The sequence below is a fragment of the Corylus avellana genome, chromosome ca11, assembly GCF_901000735.1.
Source record: "Corylus avellana chromosome ca11, CavTom2PMs-1.0".
Lineage (NCBI taxonomy): Eukaryota > Viridiplantae > Streptophyta > Magnoliopsida > Fagales > Betulaceae > Corylus > Corylus avellana.
In genome coordinates this window covers 8,313,647-8,328,992 of record NC_081551.1, presented here as the reverse complement: position 1 = coordinate 8,328,992, position 15,346 = coordinate 8,313,647, and the positions used below count along the sequence as shown (strand labels likewise).

General features: G+C 37.6%; 1 protein-coding gene and 1 long non-coding RNA gene across 2 annotated transcripts in view; both read right to left on the bottom strand.

Moving 5' to 3' along the window:
- LOC132166509 (phosphatidylinositol 4-kinase beta 1-like) overlaps positions 1 to 5,601 on the bottom strand; it is a 43,340-nt gene extending 37,739 nt beyond the window's left edge. Inside the window, exons 1-3 of the mRNA XM_059577337.1 lie at positions 3,513 to 5,601; positions 793 to 984; positions 630 to 678 (exon numbers count right to left, since the gene is read on the bottom strand). Coding sequence (XP_059433320.1) covers positions 630 to 678; positions 793 to 984; positions 3,513 to 5,048 — 1,777 coding nt within the window. The 5' untranslated portion in view covers positions 5,049 to 5,601. The remainder of the gene's footprint in view (positions 1 to 629; positions 679 to 792; positions 985 to 3,512) is intronic.
- A 1,351-nt stretch (positions 5,602 to 6,952) lies between these two features.
- LOC132165239 (uncharacterized) lies at positions 6,953 to 7,985 on the bottom strand. The gene is made up of 3 exons (XR_009438469.1): positions 7,674 to 7,985; positions 7,484 to 7,544; positions 6,953 to 7,202 (listed from the first exon to the last, which is right to left on the bottom strand). It is a non-coding gene; the product is annotated as an uncharacterized LOC132165239 (long non-coding RNA).
- Between the last annotated feature and the right edge of the window lie 7,361 nt (positions 7,986 to 15,346).

Below are 15,346 nucleotides of genomic sequence, written 5' to 3'. Positions count from 1 at the left end.
AGAACCTTGGAAAAAACAGGAGTTGCTTACATTTAAACGAAACACTGGGCATACAAAACAACAGGAGCACAACTTATAAGTGCATCCAAAACATTTTCTTATAGGAAAGCAGAATCCCATAATCAATTTCTTTTACTTTTTTTAAGAAAATACTTTATTAAAAGAATCCACCCATCAAAATTCAACTAGAGTAGATTCCTACAAGTAACATTATTCATCAATCTGAAGAATGATGCATTATTACATTCCATATACTAACACGCCTTACACTTTTGCATATACTTCTATAAGAATAAAGACACCTCCTAAAGTTAACACTTTCAAAAATGCCTTAGACTTGTTTCCACATAGGCATTCTGAACATCTTTGAAAAATATAGTGGAGAAAAAAAATAGAGACAATATCCAAAACAGATTTTTCTTGAAATTGTTTTAGTTTCAAAAGTCAAAAGTTTTTCAATATTTCACATTACTTAACCACGTCTTTAGAAACATACCACACTATTCCTGACAATTCTTTCGACAATATCATGCCACTAGTTCAAACATTACACATAAGAAAATACTCAAAGGCAGCGTGCCTCAGGATGAACATTCCTATACTTAAACCTACAGTGATTAAAGAAGTACCTCCACTATTTTGAGCCTCAGCTACATGCAAATTGAGCTCTGCGAGAGACTAGAAACACAATAAAAGCATCAGAAAAACATTCAAACGTGACAAATATGAATGTAGATATTGTTACAAAACATGTATCAGTACAAAGAAAGCATTGAAAAAAACATAATTGACCTCACAAAGAGCACTTTTTCGATCTTCAACTGGAAATACATCAACCAAGCCATATGATGTCTCACATAATGACTGCACAAACTCCAATGACTCGTGATAAGCCCCTTTTCGGGACTGTGATACAGTATTATTTGGAAGTGGGGGTTTTGCATCTGACTTTTCGCTCCGCTGCTTTGGGGAACCAGGATGCTTCTGCCAAAATAAGAGCATGGTGAATCAACATGGCAAACTGTAAGATCCTTCTAGTTAGGTACTTTCTCTTGTATACTTTCTATATAATTAGGGGTGCCTTTACGTTTTTAATGTTATTTTTCGATTACTTAGCAAAATGTAAGACATGTGCAGCTAAACGTCCCTCTACTAAACTTCTTTTTTCTTTTTCTTTTCTTTTGCATCTAACTATGGCATGTCCATCCCTTGGGTCAACCACTGGTTCTTTCCACATACTAAATCATGGAAGATATCACCAGATCAAAAACCGTTCATCCATACTATTCATCATGTAGAGGGAAAAGAACTTATTTGCAAGTATTGTCGGTGAAAGATTTCATGACTGACTGTCTCCATTGAATAAATTGATATACTGCAATTCTGTGTATTTTACCTTGATGCTAAGTTTATCTAACCATCTTCTAAGGATCACAAATAAGGCACGCTGGACAAGTAGCTTCAGGGAGTTCCCATAGAAAGAGCAAGTTAATGGATATACATCATGCAGGGGATGAGTAGTGACCAAAAGAACTTAGAGAAGGCCATGCGATTGGCCAATGAGAAGCTAATAGAAAAAAGTTGGTTTGGCTGCAAATTCAAGCGTAGCATAAAGAGACCTTCTGTAAAGGCTTCCTAGGTTTGTACAGCATTGCTCTTGATATTCTACATGCATGGATAAAATATCATGTTCATTGAATGGAAAGGATATGTACTGCAGTCCTACTTTCAAGGCATTTCCATATAACATTAACTTCCTCTTCCACATCCATCCTCACTCTTTTTTCATTGTATTTTCGATACACTAATTATTATCCTTTAGATTCAACAACCTGTTTCTTGGACTCCTAATCTCCATGGTTGTCAATACCATTTTACTCAGCCAATCTGGCTTTTAATTGGAACAACTTGTACTTGTGCTATGTCATTCCGCCTCTCTCTCACGCGCCCGCACACACTTATTTCATTCTATTTTCAAAACTCTAATTGTTATCCTTTAATTCAAAAACCTATCTCCTGGACTCCTAATCTCCAAGACTATCAATACCGTTCAACTCAAGTAATCAGGCTTTTTCATTGGAACAAAATGAACACCATTTCACTCAGGAAAAGTTCAGCTGTATTCATTGGAACGGAACATTAAGGGATCAAAAATGGGTTAACCTTCATCATTGAGGCACAAAGCATTCAATAAACTACCAGACTTGACTAGGCTTAACTTAGAGTATCACATATGAAAAGAACGTTACAATATTACTGGCTTGAAGCTTGTAAAAGAACAAGACAGGCTCGAAGTAGAGATAGAGCTGAAGAGGGGTAGGAGGAACAAATCACCATGGGGAAGACATATAACAGGAAGCTTATTAAAGTTATTTCTCAGAGTAAAACCAATGGAAGAGAATAATAAAGATCTGAGATGACACACGAGAAAAATAGAGGGGCCTAAAAATCCCAGCGTATAAGGTACAACAATCCGCTATCTCAGGGCTCCTACAAGTATGTCTAAGGGAAGACCAACTGAATTTCCCAGAGGTGCTACAGTAAGAAAAGTAAAAGCGAAAAAACAGGTAAGACAGTTTAGTCTTGCACGGCTCTTGAGGATAGGACGCAGAGAAGAGCCATTGTTGATAGCAATTATAAAATGACCAACAGTGAATTTTTTTATAAACCCTTTAGAAAAAAACTTAACAAGAGTACCTCGCAAGATGCAAAATTTCGGCCAGAAGTACAGACAAACAAGGCCAATAAGCCTGAAATGGAACGTTATTTTCCAATATTATAAGTGGAACGGAACGTGGAGGGGTCTTCCTGTTCTAATTTCTCTTCAATTCAGTACTTACCATATTAAAGACACTGTCAGCCAAACTTCTTTCTTTGCCATGTCTTAAAATGTACATCTCATATCCTCAATATATTTTCTCTTCAGTTTGATCCACCCTAGAAGTTTATAAGATGTTCACCTCTCTTTGAATTGTGTCTGCGATTATCAAGTGGCTATTAGAACTACCTTGCCATTGGGGACAACAATAAAACTAAAAGCAAATTTACATTCTGCGACTATTTCCACATATCTATTCTGAAACTTCTAATAGAAGTATTGCCTCGAAATCGGAAGAAATGTGTCATTAACTAGAGTAAATGGGACAATAATGGCATGTCTTTTTTATATATATATGTAATCGAAATATCATTAAAAAGGTGCAACCTATTTACACAGAAATTATACAAGAGATACACCTACACAATAATGGCATGTATAACTACAAGCAAAGAAGAAAGTATAATTTGGGAATTCCTCATGAATTAGAGAATTAATTAATAGTGCACACATAATAAAGAGTGCCAATAATCAAATGTTGAGATCACATTCTACTAAAATCTTTAAAACTGCAAAGGAAAACATATATTCTTTGTTTATGTCAACATAATTTGGAAAAAAAGAGTGCTGCAAAGTGAAGGCTATGCTTTCATATTAAGGGAAAAACATAAAAATAAACCACATCTGAACAGACCTCTTTGTATTTCTTTGAACCAAACAGCTCTGAGTCTTCAACTGAACGGTCTCGATCCCTAAACAATTTGCGAAAAAAACTTTCAGTTCCTGGACTACTTTCAAACAAGCTACCACCATTGCTGATTTCATTAGCGACAGTACTTTTGGAATCTTCAGGGTGCACACGAAACAATCTTCGGAACAATGAAAAGTCGGAAGGCTCTTCTTCTTCAGCATTGGCACTCCCCTCATCAGCTTTATCATTTGCATCTTTCTTGTCCTCATGCTTATCTTTAAATAATTTCCTAAAGAATCCCTCTTTTTCATCATCTTCAGCATGTTTTGAACTTTTCTCTTCCGAGTTCACCGTATCTTCATCTTTCTTGTCCTTATCTTTAAATAATTTCCGGAAGAACCCCTCTTTTTCATCATCTTCAACAGATTTAGAACATTTTTCTTCCGAGTTGCCAATATCTTCATCTCCCTTCCCATCATTCCCATCCTTCTTGTCCTCAAACTTTTCTTTGAAAAACTTACGAAAGAAGCCTTCCTTTTCATCATCTTCCACTGATTTAGAAATCGATTTATCGTCAGAGTCACTCTTGCTATCCCGAAACAACTTCTTAAAAAACCCATCTGAGCTCGACGTCAACTCCTCATCCTCACCTCTACTGTCCTTCAAAAGCCTCTTAAAAAACCCATCCTTCTCAGAATCATCATCTTCTTTCTCCGCCGACTTCCTGAAAAGCAACATATCTCGAACCTTTGAACCTGCCTCATCCTCACTTCTACTGTCCCTCAAAAACCTCTTAAAGAACCCATCCTTCTCCGACTCATCATCATCTTTTTCTGCAGACTTCCTGAATAGGAACGCATCTCGAACCTTCGGACTTGGAATGAACTTCTTTAAAATATTGTTCTCCTCTGAAGATAACTGATTACCATCCTCTTGCAAATTGTTTCCCGATGAAGGCGAGAACGATAGAGTCTTCGAAGTGGGCGGTGACGATGTTAGGGACAACAGCCTTTGTTTCGATGACAGTAACCTATTCAAAACCTGGTTCTTGCTTCCAGGGCTTGATGACACAATTTGAGGCCGTATCAGAGGAGGCCACTCACCCATCAACGTCGCTGCAATCTGGCACTTCTCTTGTATCCTACTAATCCCTTCATTATCATCCGAATCCTCAATCTCCGCCATTAAAAACCAATGCACCTTCAGAGCAATCTTCAACGATAGGGAGCATATATCAATGACAAACTTGTCCAAAGACGGGCTCGGCTTGTGCACCATCATATAACAAATTTGAAACAAATAGCTCTCCACACCCGGTAAGGGTAGAGTGTACATCCGATTACAGAGGTAGTCTCGTACCCCAGGGTGATCATGCTTGTACAAATAGCTAACGGCGATCCACTCACAGAAGAACGCCGAGTCGAAGAACCGAATGAGCCACCCGTTCTCGCCGGACTCACTCGCCCGGTTGGTCCGCGAGGTGATCTCGCGAGGCGACTCATCCGATTCTCCGCGAGTCAGTCCCAGAAGCCGCACCATTGCTCAATCCGTCATCACGCTAACCACAACCAAATCATCCAATCTAGCATTCCACTGATCCGATATAAACCCTAGAAATCCCCTAAACCTTCATGGAAAACCCTAATTTCGCCCACCAAAAGCAATCCACAACTCTTCCGCAATTCAATTCAAATGTCTAGTGTGAAGCCCTTGATATTCGCAGTTCCTGACCAGAAGCCCTAAATCCGATGCATAAATTTAACAGAGAAATGAATATTCTGTTCGTTTCTCAGGAGAAGAAAGAGGAACATACCATTAACTCGCACCGAGAAAATGCGAGAAACTTTGGATTCGAGAAAACGAGAGAGATCGAATTGCGCTTACGCGGAGAGAGTGGAATCGGATTCTGAATACAAACCGAGACGAAGCGAACGCGGAAAGTGGATCTTCCTCGTGGCAAACGACGTCGTTGTGCTGCTTCTGGACGTGGCGGTCGTGGTGGTGGAGGTGGTCGTAGTTGGAGAGAGAAAGAGCAGCAGGGTGAGGTAATTATTAGTCGCTATATTAGGATTTAAAAAATAACGTGAAAATTGAACGCTGCTAACGTGCGCATGCGTGCGAGTGCGCACAGTTGGTGGCGTGGGGTTCCTTGAATTTCCCTCCAGAGAGTGAATTGTGTAACGTAAAAGCATTATTGCGATATTCAAGTTTTAAATTTTTGATTTGGTGCGGTGGGGAAGTCTTCTCCTTCTTTTTCTTTCCTTTTTTTTTTAATTTTTTCTTTAACCACGCGCCAGAAGCCAAAAAAACATAATAATTATTAATTAATTAATTAAGATTATTATTGCTACATGTAAAGGCAGATTTTGACATGTGGCTAGGCATGATGAATGCATGCAGCTCGTTTTTCGTCTTTTGCTTTCAGAATTTAGAAAATAAAAATAATATTTTAAAATTTTAAAAACTCTTAATATTGAATTGTTATTTTTCAAAAATTTGGAATGTTACTTCTCTTTTAAAATTTTCTATTAAATCTTAACGTATAATACTAAAATACCCAAAAATTGTTCCTTTTATTCAAAAATATATATATATAAATTACTATTTAAGATTTTTGGTGGCCGGGGATGGTCAACTTAGCTATGTTTGCCCCTAGCCAGAGCCGATACTGTAGCTGGAACGACACTGTTCTAGCCACAGTATCAGCTGATTATTACCTCCCTTCAAGTCAAACAAATTTCAAAAATAACTCTTTTTTTATTCACTTCCCAACCAACCGATAATTCCAACTAATTTTAAAAAAAAAATGAAAAATATTATTAAAAAAAAAAAAAAATCGGAGATCGGCCAGGGAGCCACCCCCTTGGCTAAAAATGGGGTGGTCCGGCCACCCCATTTTGGCCAAGGAGCCACCCCAATCGGTTCTCCAATTTTTTTTTTTTTAATAATATTTTTTTTCATTTTCTTAAAAAAAAAAAAAAAAAAGAATTTAGTTGGAATTATCGGTTGGTTGGGAAGTGAATAAAAAAAAAAGTTGTTTTTGAAATTTGGAATGATTTTTTGACTTGAAGGGGGGCAATAATCAGCTGGTACTGTAGCTGGAACAATGCCGTTCCAGCTACAGTACTAGCCCTGGCTGGGGGCAAACATAGCTCTTATTCATTTCATTAGTATCTATAATTCTACTAACTTTTGTGAAAGATTATTGACTTCCATGAAAGGAATTATGGGCCAAAAAACTTGGATTTTCAAACATGCCCATTCATTTTTTCCTCTAAAGTCACCCATGCCTCAGAGTAACGGATAAACACTATGTTATGGAAAATTTGATTGAAATCGAAATAACAATCTTTATTGAAAATGTAGGCGGTTGGAGGAGCCTAAAACCTACACAGTTCATCTAGAACAATACAACTCAAAAGATACATCTCTCTGTCTTAGTTCTCCTCTTTATACAAACTCTGCACCCTTTTAACGAATTTGGTTATTTCAATTACAACGCACGCCTCTTTATATTATAAACGCACGTGTCCAAAACTAGTAGCTTATAGCTTCTTCCAACTATATATCAACTCCACGTCTTCTACGCATGTGTTACTTTGCTGTTTCACTAAGCCATGTGTCTTGTGACACATGGCTCAGTGAGGGGCCATGAAACTTCCTGAGGGGCTATGAAGCTTCTTGGTTGGCCATCTAGTGGGGAAGGAAGACCCAAAAAAAACAAGAAACAAATATAATATTTATTTGAGTAATATATATTCTAATATATCAAAGCCACATATATCACGATCTAAATTCATTTTTTCCACAAAGACAGATATAGACAAAAAAACTAAAATATATTTAACGTAAACTTATAGATAAATAGAGGCAAGCTTTTCAAAAAAAATAAAAAAGAATATATAAAAAATAAAAATAAAATAAAATAAAATTAAAAAGTTATACTAAACAGGTTGGGGTTTTTTTATTGGAACCTTTTTGCAGTTTTTGAGGGGCGGTGGTGTGATGGTATTTGGTGCTCCTGGTGCAATATGCCTGCCGATGGATGTAAGAATGGGTTAAGATGTCATCAATAGTTTACACTTATAAGTAATTGTAATTACAATGCCAAAAAATTAACAAAAATTAAAAAAATTGAATGAGAAGAAGCAATTGTTGGGTTACCTTCCAAGATCGCATTTTCGATGCCGTAATGCTTGAGATGGACGAGTTGTGAGTTTTGCGCTTATGGCTAACACTAGTATGACAGCTGCAAGTGCAATGGAAGGGGTACTCAACCATTGTGAAGGGGTTGTGCGAAGGAAGGGTTTAATTACACATCAAGGTCACTGTGCACATCAACTCAAATCCCATACGTGTATGTAGTAATTAATCTCCTAGGCTTCTACGGAGTAGGGAGTGCAGAGAAGACGCCCTCGAGGTCTGCAAAGTGGCCACTGCGGAGGAGATGCCGAGGAGACGTTGAAGCGAAAGATATGGGTACGAATTGAAGATATGCTTTTGTGGGGAGATCTTTTAAAAGCAGGAGTGATATACATTAATGAGTAAGGGAAATTGAAAACGATGTGTTTTAGAGTAGGTAGTGAACGGAAGTGTGGACCTTTTCATATTTATGTTTATATTTAATTATGGATGGTCCAAATCTGCATGCCCAACCTTTAAAACGCTCCTCGCCGTCAAAGAGTATACTAGAAAAAGACTGAATCTACTGCATGTATGCATTAGGTAAGACCAAATACGAATGTTTCAAAGATATATAACGGCCTATAATCGGATGGCTAACAATGAGTCCCTTTGAAAGCGCACAATTGGACGGTTATGGGGTGACTGAGAGATCAAAGTGACAACTTTTGAAATTTTTTGAATTGATCTTTAGCTACTTTATAGCATGGACAGTACCACCGACTTTAGTTTTAATGATACACATGTATGGCTACAATGGCATAACACTACATATGCGAAACTAAGCCACCAAATTAACCATACTAGGCCGACCACATTGATGACTTGCTTAACGGGCAGTATATTTGATTCAAATTTGGAATAAATTTCTTGGACAACTACACACGATATTATATGCAACAAAAGTAAATTTTTATTGGGAAAAATATATTCAAATCTCCAAATGGCAGCCTTATTTTGGCGTTATCTTCATGCAATAATGCATGTTACTCTCCCCGATTATACATTCTTTTTAACATACATCAAATCATGCAAATTGTATCCGTCAGATATTAGATGGACAGCTGTGGATAGCACAATGCACAGGTAGACTACACAACCACGAGATTGCCAAGTTGAACAGTCAAGTGTCTATAGGAAATAGACAAACACTGTTACGATGCACATTAATTAGGCGTAAACCAATTTTCAAGATGCATGTAACACCCCACCTCAATAATACACAATATTGTCTGCTTTTGGCTCCCGCAAACTAGAATTCCCATGAGGTCACCCATCCTGGTACTACTCCAGCAGAAGCACGCTTAACTGCGAAGTTTTGATGGGATCATGACCATCACGGCTTTAAAATGCATTGTTGTCATTAAGGGTATAATATACATTTAAGCACATCCCCATCTCCATACCTAGGCAATGTGAAACGTCACAATCACCCCCTCTTAGGACCCAGCGTCCTTGCTAGCAACCCTCATGGGATTAGCCCATTCTTGGCGTTCGTCCCAGCGAGTGCCTGCTAGCGATCTTCATGGACTTGTGCACGCTCTCCCATCTCAGGTTAGGCAATGGCTCTGATACCATTTGTAACACCCTACCTCAATGACACACAATATTGTCTGCTTTTGGCTCCTCCAAACCAGACTTCCCGGGAGGTCCCCATCCTGGTACTACTCAACTAGAAGCACGCTTAACTGTGGAGTTCTGATGGGATCATGACCATCACGACTTTAAAACGCATTGTTGTCATTAAGGGTGTAGTATACATTTAAGCACATCCCCACTCCATACTCAGGCGATGTGGGACATCACAATGCCAAAGTAAATATGTTTGGTAGACTATATTTATTGTACCAACACAATAAAATGCATTTTTGCAATTCCCATTGTGTCATTGTAAAATCAAAAGGCATGTGATGGCCTCAATATGCGGGATTAAGGGGGATAGACATGTAAAATTGAATTAGAAATAAAATGAAGCATCTTGGGTGGATAAACACATTTATCACTCAACTGAATTTGTACCTAACCGACCCATAAATTCATGGAGCAGACTTTTGTACTGGGCTAACAAACATATACTGGACCGGCCCAAAAATTTATGCATTTACACGTACTGCATTACGAAATTTGATTCTGAGCCGGATAGAAATGAGCTTAAAACAAGCCCAAAATGTCTGTCATTATTGCAGCCCAAAACTCACATAATGCCTTGGGTTTCGTAAATTTGAAACTAAACCCAAATCTGAGCCCAAATGAAACTACTTCCAAGCAAGACCTATATGTCTAAAATGCTTAAGTTGAAGGTGCTTAAGCCCTTGAAAAGCTAGTTGTACCTTTAAGCTTTAAAAAAAGATTTAACATACCTAAGGTAAAAGGTCTTTGAGGCTGATGTAATCAGTAAAAAAAAAAAGGTTTAAATTAGGGCTGGCAAAACGTGTTGGCGTGTTGGGTTCGTGTCAACCTCTTTATGACACGAACTTATTTATGTCAAACCCGAACACGACACATTTAAATAAACATGTTGGACACCCAAACCCGAATATGACATATTCTCTTAACGGGTAACACGACATTACACATGCAACCCGTTTAAATAAACATGTTGTGTCTAGGTGTGGGAGTTGGATAATGCGGTTAGGAATTTGCCTTTGCCACATTTTGCTCCGCCACGATCAGGCAAAGTCGGTATTTTCACTTGACTTTTGCCGACCGTGATTCATACCGTTACTGACCGTCACTATAACTGGCTAGGCCATGATTCTAAATTTGTACTACTGGACTTATCCATTTTGGGCCGAATTTGACCTAATTTTGTTATATTTTCAAGCCCAATTGAAACCTTTAAATTGTTTAAACTTTGAACTTTGATGGGCTACTAGCCTAGTACTAAGCCTTTAACCACTTAGCCAGTTTTAAACTTTGATAAAAATCAAACTTTCAATTATAAAGTTTATAATTCAAAACTGCAATTCGATAGGGCTGTGCAAAAACGATTTTTCCTATTTTTCAAGGATTTTATAATATTTTCAATGCTTTCAGTTTTCAGTTGGGCTGTGAAATAAGATTCTAAATCTCAAATAGTATAAGAAGCAAACACATACATAATAAGCCCAAAAACAATCTCAATCGTAATAAGCAAAAACAGACATAATAAGTAAACATAATAAATTAACAATAGGAAAATGATAAGCGCCAAATGTTGCAAATTCAAGCCCCTTAATTTGCATATGTTAATTCCTTAACATTTTAATTTTGTTTGATTTTGTTTTGTTTTTGTGTTTCAGGTCTTATTTGACAAACCATTGAAATTTGGGCTTAAAATGGCAAAAAGCTGGGCATTCTGGATTTAGGATCGAGCGTAACTATTCCTGAGCTCGAGCGCACCCGCGATCGAGCGTCTACGGCCAAGGATGGAGCGCATGTCTGCGCTCTTGCGCATAACAGCTAGGCTATGCTCGAGAGCACAAAACTTTGGATCGAGCGCACTCGGGCGTGTATTGCACGACAACAATCCTTTTCCAACGTGGATTTGGTTTTCAGTCTCCCAATTGGACTGGAAGACTGACCTCCAGTTTTCTGAGGGTTTCTAGGATTTTTAGGGTTTTCATAATTCCTATAAATAGGGTTCTAAACATTGTAAACAGACACACCGCTTCCTAGAGCTAGAAATCAGAAATTTGTCTTTGGAGCTTAGAAGATAATGAGCGGCTAAACCCCTTCGTGGGGTGTTAATGTAACCCTATCCAAGCACAATGGTTTGATTGTATTTAATTTCTAGATTTTCAATTTATGCATGTTGATTGTATAACTATGAGGATTGCTACAATTGATTTCTGTTCTTCATATAAAATGCAATTGTTCTTAAATTCCAAAATCAATATTTGTGAAATTCTTCTCTTGTCTTAGAAAGTATTTTACTTTTATTGAAATCAAATTATTTTTGTTTTCTGTGATTATGAGGATGGTGGTTATGCTATGGGTTTAATTAACATATGATCAATAGGATTTGATAGGCCATACCTAGGGAAGACGGATTGTACTACACCCTAGTTTAGTGTAATTTAGGTAGACAGTCCATGCTAACAAGATGTGTTACACTTATTCATTGATTGTATGTATCCTGTTAAAAAATTTGATAATTTATACCTAGGGAAGACGGGTCGTACCGCATCTTAGTGGTTAGGTGGACGATTCGTGTCAACCAAGGATAGATTATGCTTATTCTTTAATAAGGTAATTTCTTGTTTATTTATAACATGCATAGAATGAATTTCTGGGATTAATTATGATTAGCCATTGTTGTGCGGATATAGGTGAAGTCAATACCCTACTATTTCTCATATATTTACTTCCTTTATTTCCGTTTATTTTATGCACTTTAAATTCACACAAGCAAATCATTTTCTTTTGAATTAAGTTAATTTTAATCTTTTAAATTTTGATAATAAAACCCCTGCAGTCCTTGATGTTCGACACCCTCCATATAGCAATATCCTACGGGATTCGTCCTATTGCGAGTGGTTATTTTTATAATTGATATTTTTTGTCACAAAAATACCACATCAATTTTTGGCGCCGTTGCCGGGGACTGCTTAATGGTTTTATTGTCAAATTTTAAGGATTAATTTTAGATTAATAATCTAATTTCCTGTTTTCCGTTGCTAACTTTAATTCTGTTTTTGTGTTTTATTTTTATTTTTATTTTTTTTAGAATTCTCAAAGAGGTCCGTAGCTGCCCTCTCTGTGATTGTGATCGAGCGCAGCCCGCGTACGATCGAGCGCACGTGCGCACTCCACCTTCTGCTCTCGATCCCTCCACACCTACGCTCGCACCCATCTACGGCAGTACGCTCGAGCGTACCCTGCCGTGCGATCAAGCGCATCAGCAGCAGTCAATATCCAAATTTCTAAGCACACCTAAGGGCCGTTTGTGAGTTTTTATTTTTATTTATTTTTTTGTTGTTATTTTATGTTAATCCTATTAGTTTAGTTCATGTGGGGAGGCATTCCAACACCCCATGGACCATGTTCATATTGCTATAGTCCTTATCATCATGTTAGAGATTGTCCTACTGCGGGACAATTTTCTAATTATTCTTATGAGCATATGAACAGACCGTTCTCTACACTGGGGAATGACCTTTATTCTGATCCCTGTAACTCGGCATGGAGCAACCAGTCTAATCTCTCGTGGCAAGCTCAAGCTCCTGGAAATTATGCTTCACAATTTTATGAACTGTACCATCAACCATATCTGCAGTTCAATGATCAATCATATTCCCCTCAATATCAAGCAACTCCACTGCAAAAATACCAAACCGAACCACCTCCTCCAATGGGTCCTGACTGTCAAGAAAAAATGTCAACTTCTCAGGAAATTTTTTTAGAAAATATGTAGAAACTTGTGAGTAAGGTGAGTCAGGCTGTTCAGGAGATGGTAAACTCTCAATCTATTGCCAAGATAGAAGCTCACGAAGAGGAGCCATCACCCATCTATTGGCCTCCACAACAGCAATACGAAGAGGAGCCATCTTCAATCTACTCGCCTCCACAACAACAATACCAAGAGGAGCCACCTCCTCTCTCAGATGCTGACTTTCAAATTAAAGTGTTGGAGGCTATTAGCGAAATGAAGGAAGTTAATCAGATTATAGAGTCGCAACAGGTGCACTATACCCCTCAATTCAAAGTCTCTCACTACATGGAGGAAGAAAGTACTTCTTGTCATGAGCAAGCTATCATCACACTGAGGAGTGGAGAGGTGGTCGAAAACCATGTGGAAGAGAGGAAGGAGGAGCAAATTGAGGTCCCACAGGATCTACATCGGGAAAAATGCAAGGAAGTGAGCATTGAGGCTTCTTTACCATCAACTCCTATTCTTGAGACACCATATGAGCTCAGAGCCCCCATTCGAGGTAATCTGAAATCTTCACTTTTAGGGACATATGACACTTTCCCGATTATCATTGCTTATGACTTACTAAGAGGCTAGGAGAGTAATCTGCAAGAACAAAAAGAGACCATCGAGGTAGAAAACTTCCCTGAGTATTCTCCTCATTTTAATCTAGTTCATGATTCCCTTCCGGATGAGAAACTGTTTGAGAATACTCAGAGAGATCTACCTCGATCTGCGGATATTATGAATTACCTTTCTATAGGTAAAATTCATTCTCTTTAGTCAAAGAGAAGAAAAGATTGGTGTTTCAAATTTAAACTTTAAGGTCAAAGAACACTGAGCGTATCAAGGATGTGGATTCCGTTGATTTGGCGGATTCCATATATTTCGACTAGATGAGTCAGCTTCTTAGGTTCAAGCGGAGGTCCTGTGCACTTGAACTTCACTCCATCAGGGCATATGATCTCCATCCAGGTTTATTTTATCCATTGTTGCTTCATTCTTTGTTTATATTTTTACAACAATGTGTGCACTTGATTGGTATTTGGCTGGAGTATCACTTTATTTTTAGGACATGTGTTTTTGCATTCAAGGTTGGGGGTATGATATGCTCACATCTGTTCAGTCAAGTATTCCTATACTCTTGATCTTATTCTTTAGTTCTATACATACATTGGGAACAATGTATGATTAAAGTTTGGGGGTATGGAAAAACAAAACACGTTCCATTTTTGTTGTTATGTCATTCTTAAGCATATGGTTGAGCTTTGATTTTGGTTTAAATTTCATTGATAGGTTTAAAGTTATGAACACATAATCATATGACTTAGGGATTTTAAGTCTTGTTACTTACTTTTGGCAACATGAGATGCTTCTTGTTTCAATTTAAATCTATCTTGAGCACACTAGCACATGTCTGTGAGGTATAAATTTTGAGACCAATTATGTTTGTTTTCAATATCTTGAATTTTGTTGGGTGACATATTGGGTGAATAACTTTGGCATGCTATAAAACAAAAAAAACAAAAAAAAATCAAGTTTGAATTTTTCGCTGAGTAACTGGACATCTTGCCTCATTAAGCAGTGAGTGTTCGCGTCAAAAAGTGAAATTTTTTTATTGATTAATAAAATGGCTAGCTTAGCTTCGTAGCCTTTTTGACTCGAGTTAGTATGCCTTTAGGGGTGTCTTTACACCTAGTGCCCTAAAGCCATTTGGTTTGGGAGACATTGGCCTAACACTCGATACATGGATCAATTAGAAAGCTTAAGGGAGCTAAGTAGGGGTGGCAAAATGGGTACCTGACACGATCCGATTACGACCCGTGGGTACCCATTACACGATTAGCCTATATCCAGACACGACCCGTTTAGCTAAACGGGTAATCGGGTTTGACACGAAAATAACCGGGTAACCCGACACGACCCGTTTTACCCGTTTAAAATAACCGGGTCTAAACGGGTAGACACGACCCGATTACCCTAAACTATAAATTTTTTAAAAAAAAAATTAAAATTCAAAATTGTAATAATAATACTAATACATCAATATAGTCAATGCAAAAAATTGAGTTCTAAGAGATTAAAGGCTTTAATAAAGGATAAGAAAAAAAAAAAAATGGAAAGTGACCGTAATTGACAAATTGTACTCCAAAATAAATTACTAAACTCATAATTTCACCTTAACTTAAAAGTTAAAAGTTAAAATAAGTAAGTTCATTTATTAAAATAGTGCACTTATAATTTAGTCCCACACGTAACAAAA